Source organism: Strix aluco, chromosome 1 (assembly GCF_031877795.1).
Source record: "Strix aluco isolate bStrAlu1 chromosome 1, bStrAlu1.hap1, whole genome shotgun sequence".
In the NCBI taxonomy this organism is placed as follows: Eukaryota; Metazoa; Chordata; class Aves; order Strigiformes; family Strigidae; genus Strix; species Strix aluco.
In genome coordinates this window covers 81,905,375-81,912,110 of record NC_133931.1, presented here as the reverse complement: position 1 = coordinate 81,912,110, position 6,736 = coordinate 81,905,375, and the positions used below count along the sequence as shown (strand labels likewise).

Genomic DNA, 6,736 nt, shown 5'->3' with positions numbered 1-6,736 from the left:
GCTGCAAAACCCAAGTCTTTCTGGTTGAAAGTAACTTTTCTTCATAATGAATCTGGAATGCCTAAAGGATGTGGGAAATCTGTTCCCCAGTTTAATATTAAACTGAAATATGACCCTTCAAGTCTTTAACTGGGAACATCTGGTAGAAAACTCTGCTGGTCAAAATTTACTAGCTAATAAAGACTATAATGAATTTCCACAGTTAGAGAGTTACGTGTGTTTTATATAAAAGCAATCATGACACTACAAAAGCACTCAACACTTAGAGCAAAGGCAAATATTATTTTGTAAGGCATGAAAGAAAGATACATCATTGCAATTTAAAATTAATTTTATGGCAATAAAATAACGTACTTTTTTCTTTTTAAATACAGAGCCCAATTAAAATATAACAAAACCTAAACTTTCAAACTCCTTAAAGCAAGAGATCAGACAAATATGTCAAATATGTTTTAATTTTTTTCAAAATAACTGATGGCAAAATAAAATATTTACATCACATCATACTGTGTAAACATGTAACGTCACTGTACAAAGAAATATACATGCAAAATAAAGCAAAAATTTAACTAAAACAATAAAGGAAAATAATACACAAACATAATGATATGAGGTTGGTACGAATACACATCCAGTTTTGAAGTCGGTTGTTTTCTTTTAAAAAGTTTCTGTACAACTTTACAAAAAAACCCCAAAAAACAAAAAAGGAATAAATAGAATACAGTGGAAGCCGCAAAGCTCAAAACTAACCCAAGCTAGGTTATGGCTTAAGACCCATATATCTAACTATTGTGGGATGTTGGCTTGGTTTCTTTAACCATGGCATTTCACACAAACATAGATGACAACACACCCATATGAACTCAGTGATGCACAGAAAACGATCTGTCTTTTTAAATAGCTCACGTTAATATTACTTCAACCTTAAAAACAGTTACTAAGACAATTACATTACGTGTCAGATTCTCCTCATCTGACCACTACTTTCTGAATGTATTCTTCACCAAAGAGCACAAAATTCATTTGTTCATTTCACAGAAAGAAGTAAACACAGATTTGAAAATTCTAAAAAGTAGTAAGCGTTGAGACTGATTTTGGGAAAGTCAGACTTTGGCATTTTGAATATAATAATAAATGTTAAAAAGTGTCACCCTACTTCTTAACCAGTTTGAGATTTGGGATACGAATCTTTTTTTTTTTTTTTTTTTTTTTTTTTAAACAGTCCTTAAAACTGACTAGTCTTGACTAAATTCTATGCTAACCCTCATCTTAAACTAATAATGACAGTGTGGTACAACACACCCGCCCCTGCCCACCCAGAAACCCCAAACACACAAACAAAACCATAAAGCTCGCCGTACTAGGTATGTGCTTTTTCTATATATTTATTACAGTTACAACAGAGGTCCTCATAAATAGTTGCATAAAATGTTAAAGCCACAACATTGCACATGATATGAAAGAAAACAAAATCCCAAATGAGTGCATTTACAGTATTTCATCCTGCTGTATACTGCTTGACAATCGGGTCGGCAAGCTGGGCACCAACCCGAAGTCCTTTTCTAAGGGGACAGTGAGTACTGACCCAAACTGAAGACCCGCACAGTGGTATACCACCATTTAGGAAGGAGGGGAAAAAAAGGCTAAGGGGAGGGGGGAAAAAAATTACAGACTGAAGGCAGGTAACAGTCTATATACAAGTAAGGCCTACATTTTATCAGAGCAAAACGATTCATTCTATTTGTATGCAAAAACTTTGAGGTTGGATGCACTTAAAAGCAGAGTCTGATCTCAGTGCACTGCTACGTGAGATACATACAGGCGAGGCAACTGGAAAGCTCTAGGACCAAGTGAAAACCAGATGTTATAAATGGAGGCCGTATCAATGGGCAGCCATTTTGGTGAGTCTTCTCCAGGCATGATTTCATTTTTGTTTAACACCAGTGCTTTGAACATAGGCATTTCTTCCTTGAATAAATCTTGAAAACGGTAGTTAAGTTCACTTGCAAAATTCAACTCTTGTTTATTAAAAAAACTATTTTTATTTTTTTTGCAGAAACCTGAATAAAATACTGTTACTGTATCGCTCGTAACTGCTTTTTGCAGAGTACAGTGCTATCGTCCTCCACCCCAGTGAAGTCTGCATCGCCAGTCCCCCGTGCCACCCTGCACGGGTCCCCCTGGAATGCGTTTGCACACGAACATTCGTTAGCAGCTGGTTGGCTCGGGGTTTGCTTTCCTCAAAATTCAAGTCAACAGCTGATTGGCAGGAGGAGTCTATCTCCAGTCTGATTGATTGGCAGGAGGAGTTCATCTCCAGTTTGATTGGCAGGTGAAAGAGAATGAGAGAGAACTTCAAGCAAGGTCAAACTCTTGGCAAGAGCCTGCTCTGTAAGAAGTTTTTAATGCTACGGATGGGTCGAACATCATTCTGGTGTTTTCGCCGCTCAATGAACGAAGTCAGTCTAGATATGTCAATGCTGTCAGCACTTTTGCTATTCCCCAGCTGCAGCCATTGCTCCTGGAGGGCCAGTGCAGCCGAGGGACGCTTAGCTGGGTCATCCTGAAGTAGGAAGCATACAAAATCTTTGGCCTTCTGGCTAACTCCTTTGAAGTAGTCATCTGGGAAACTAAAGTCTAAGCGGCAAATATTCAGGCAAGTTTCCTCTACACTTTCATCCAGGAAAGGAGAGACGCCACTAAGAAGGACATATGTGAGCACTCCAATGCTCCAAACATCTGAAGTGAGGGAAACAGGATTTCCAAGAATAATTTCAGGAGCTGCAAACTCTGGGTTTCCAAGTAACTGGTGGATATAATACGTGGTATTGAGCTGGACTGCATCTCCAAAGTCAGCCAGTTTTACTGTTGGCTTAGTGGAACTCTGGTCCACCAAAATATTTTCAGGCTAGAAAACATAAAAGCAAAAGTTAAAATGTCTTTTTTCAAGTCAGTCTAATACACATTTAATACTCCAACATTACTGTTTCCCAGCCAGTGCTGTCAGCTCAAGAACGTAACAAACAGCTGCAAGCTACAGAGATTACTGCTGAAGGCCAGCTCTGCAAAGCTCCTAGGCAGTCCTATCAAGGCTTCCCCCAGACCAACCGGCAGGCAGTTTCTTGCCAACTACAGTATGCAATGAAGGTGTTCTAGCTGCTGGCACTACCATTTTTGCAGGAAATATAGTTCTGTCAGGTAATACTGCAGATGTTCACAAGAGCAGCTCTGCAAAGTTTCACAGGAACCTGTGTTGGTGAACTTAAGCTTCAAGAGCAGCAATTACAAATAGAGGGTGAATAAAGCAACTGCTCTATTTGCTTTATGACAGAGAGACAACAAAACTTTTGCATTTAAAGACTGGAAGACCTTGTCAGAATTTTCACGATGCTTTCAACAGAATTCAGCTTTACTTGGTGATTCTTTAATGTAACACAGCTGTACAGATGGAAGTGAAGCACTGTTTGAGACTATGTCAGCAGCAGATCCTGTTGGATCCACATGGCTTCAAGAGAACTGCCCCACTATCGGTGAGCTGAAAGTATAATTATTTTTATGATTTTATTTCTGAAGCTACTGTCGCTGTAGCTGTGATCTTAGAAAAACAAGAGTGACTTACCTACAACTAGTTTTTAATTAGTTCATCTATATGTACTCTGAGACTAGAAAAAGTACTGATGAACTCCACATAGCACTAGAAAAACATTAAATTTTGTCTCCATGATATGCAGACCAGACTGGTTGTGCTTGGAAAGCACAAGTATGTGGAGGAAAGATGCAGGCTCTTTTTGCTTTTTCTCACTATGACCCCTTTTGGCTAAAGAGACTCTTTACAGAGATGACTTGTCAATGCTGAAATTCCTTATTATTCAAATAGAGGTGGGAAAAAAAGAGTGTAAAGAATATGTTTTTAATTAATATTCACATTGAGACCTTCTTATATAGCTTTTCCTACTAGAATGCATCAAATCCTTGTGGCTCAAGTATAATTCAAAGGGTAGAATAGAGGCCCAAAGAGGTACCATTCACATAGATATCACAGCCCTCAAAGTGCAAAGATGAGAAAAACGGTTGCAGAGGAAAAGCAGCCTCTTTCACAACAAACTACACTTCTTGAGAAAGAAATGGATTTCTCCTGCACATTTCTCAGAAAATAAGTAAATGGATAAATTAAAAAAAAAAAAGTAAAAATCAAACAAAACTGCTCCTGTCAGCAATTATTTCCAGCACAAAGAAACCACACAGGGCCAGCAAGTTTTAAGGAGAAAGCACAGGGAATTCAAAGTTTCTGCTTTGCTGGCTACGAGTGATCTAAAACATTTGGGGACACCCTTCATACAGTCCTCAAAGCAATTCACAGTTCTACGTTCCCAGCTGCAAGTTTCCTAGAAGAGGGAGGTTTTTATGCCTGGAATGGTGCACAATGCCAGGAATCCCATTCACTCCTCACCTTTAGGTCCAAATGTGCTATTCTGCAGTTGTGAAGATACTGCACTGCTTCCAGAATCTCTCCCAGGTAGAGTCTGATCTTCCCTTCTGTGAGGTTTCCCCATCGCACAACGTAGTCTAGAAGGCGACCCTGGTCAGCCCTGTTGGAATTCCAAGGGTTATATTTTGGATGAATCCATACATCAGAATGGAAAGAAAAACCTAACAGGCCATAGACTACAGGAGTAACTTTATCCTGCAGCACCTAGAAGACAGAGGACTAAGGTATGAAGAGGAGATCTGATACCAAGCTACCACATTACAACATTCCTAATTCACTTGTGCAGCCACTTGATATAAAATAATTCCTGGACCTTCAGACTAAGATAATCATCCACATATCAATTTAATATCTCAACTTGTTTTCTTCTGAGTATTAAATTCAACAGTTTAATAACAGCATTAGACAACTGCAATATTTTACTTAGGTGTTTCCAAACTTCCATGAAACCTTAAAGTTTCTTATTCATAAACCACTATAAATGCCCCAGAAAGTCAGCTGCAGAGATTGCATTTTACAGATAGCATTAGAATCCACACACATTTCTAACACTAGTATGTAGTTGGTGGAGGTCTCAAAGGTATCGAGAAGGCCAATGAGCTGGGGATGCTGGAGATTCTGCATGACTCCAAGTTCATGGGTAACCTGGTCTCGCTTCATCAACTTCTTATTCACAAACTTAGTGGCTACTGCTCGCTTGGTTCCCTTCTGGTCACACTTCTTAACGACAGAAAATCTGCCCCTGGAGTACAATATTGAAAGGAAAGAATTAACCAAAACATGCATTAAGGACATACTTTTACCTTGAACGATATCCCAAGAGAGATCTAATTTTAGATCTCTAATAAGCTACCCTTACAGAGCAGTTTGTGGACATAAACAAGAGTTTTCAGTGCATGTATCTTCTACAAAATGCGTCTGTATAATTATCTCCTGATAGAAATGTGTTTTATTGCATTTGCAGAAAACTCAAATCAGAGTAGTACCCAGCTTTCAAAGGTCATCATTAAGTTGGACAAATGTATATTCTATGTGACTTATTTTGCCAATTTTCAGACTTTTTCTGCCTGTAATTTTCATACCCTAAATAAAAAGGTTTAGGAGAGCTTCACTACAGAAGCAGCATCAATCATTGTAAGGCATGCTTAAGAAAAACCCCACACCCTTAATCTATGATACCACTTCAACCTAAATACCTTCCGTTTATGCAGTGCCACCTAGTGCTGGTAAAATTTTTACTTCCTCATTTCTATTTAATCCAACGTAATTCTGGCCTTTTAGGCTCATATGATAAGTATTTTTCAGAATTACTTTTTTTTTTTTTTTAAAGAGAAGTTAATATTTTGACATAGACAGCTTTAGAGATCAGCATACAGAACACACCTGCCAAGCTCAGCCACTTCACTATAGAGGGAATCAAAGTTGTCTTTCCAGATTACCATGATCCCATCATTTCCAGGACCTACCAAAAAAGAGAAAGACAGTACAGCCAAAATTTAATATATTCAAATCCTCTCGGAACGAAATTGTTGTCATTATAACCAATGTTTTGTTTCAGATGTTTGCAGAAGAGAAATATTTGGACTTCATATTCAGTTTGGGAATAGATTTCAGGAAGAATTTGCCTCAGTCAGACTGGCCCCTATCATCTTTCTTTTGAAGCTGAGTGTGTCTGTATTGAAAAGTAACTCATGGCCTCATATTGTCCATCCTCTTGCAGCTCAGAAAGGAAATCATGTCTGTAATCAACACTGATGGTTTATAAAGACTACTACAGCAACAGAAGCCAAAGAGTATTCTTTACTCTTTGCACAAGAAAATGCACAAAAATTGACTACAAATCAAACAGCAAGCCCTTCAAATCTGAAGGACTGAAAAAGACATCAGTTTGATGTTGAAACCTCACTTCGTGCTACAGTCTTAGAGTTTTCATTTTGCTCTTATGGACTGGGGAAATGAAGGGTAGGATGGCCCCAGAAAAACTGGGGCCAGAACTTCTTTGTAGAAGAAGCTGGTAGAGCTGATTAGAAGGGCTAGCAAAATACATCTGCCTATCAAGTCTAGTTGCAAAGTAACCAAGACATACCAAATTCTGATTTAGTTTTGATTGAGAAGTGAACACTTGTTTTTGGACAAGGTCAGTAAGATCAAGGACTGTGAAAAGATGGTACTTTAGCCCACAAGACTTCTGTGACTGATTCTGGCCAAATCACAGTTTTGGGCTTCTGTACACCTGTACAGGAAGGA

The 6,736-nt window shown here is 38.5% G+C and overlaps 1 protein-coding gene across 2 annotated transcripts in view; it reads right to left on the bottom strand.

Moving 5' to 3' along the window:
• Positions 1-437: 437 nt before the first annotated feature.
• Positions 438-6,736, bottom strand: part of TRIO (trio Rho guanine nucleotide exchange factor) — a 254,994-nt gene continuing 248,695 nt past the window's right edge. For both annotated transcript variants that reach the window (XM_074826110.1, XM_074826120.1), the window contains 4 exons: positions 5,873-5,951; positions 5,031-5,231; positions 4,451-4,589; positions 438-2,908 (listed from right to left, as the gene is read on the bottom strand). In XM_074826110.1, coding sequence (XP_074682211.1) covers positions 2,366-2,908; positions 4,451-4,589; positions 5,031-5,231; positions 5,873-5,951 — 962 coding nt within the window. In that variant the 3' untranslated portion in view covers positions 438-2,365. The remainder of the gene's footprint in view (positions 2,909-4,450; positions 4,590-5,030; positions 5,232-5,872; positions 5,952-6,736) is intronic.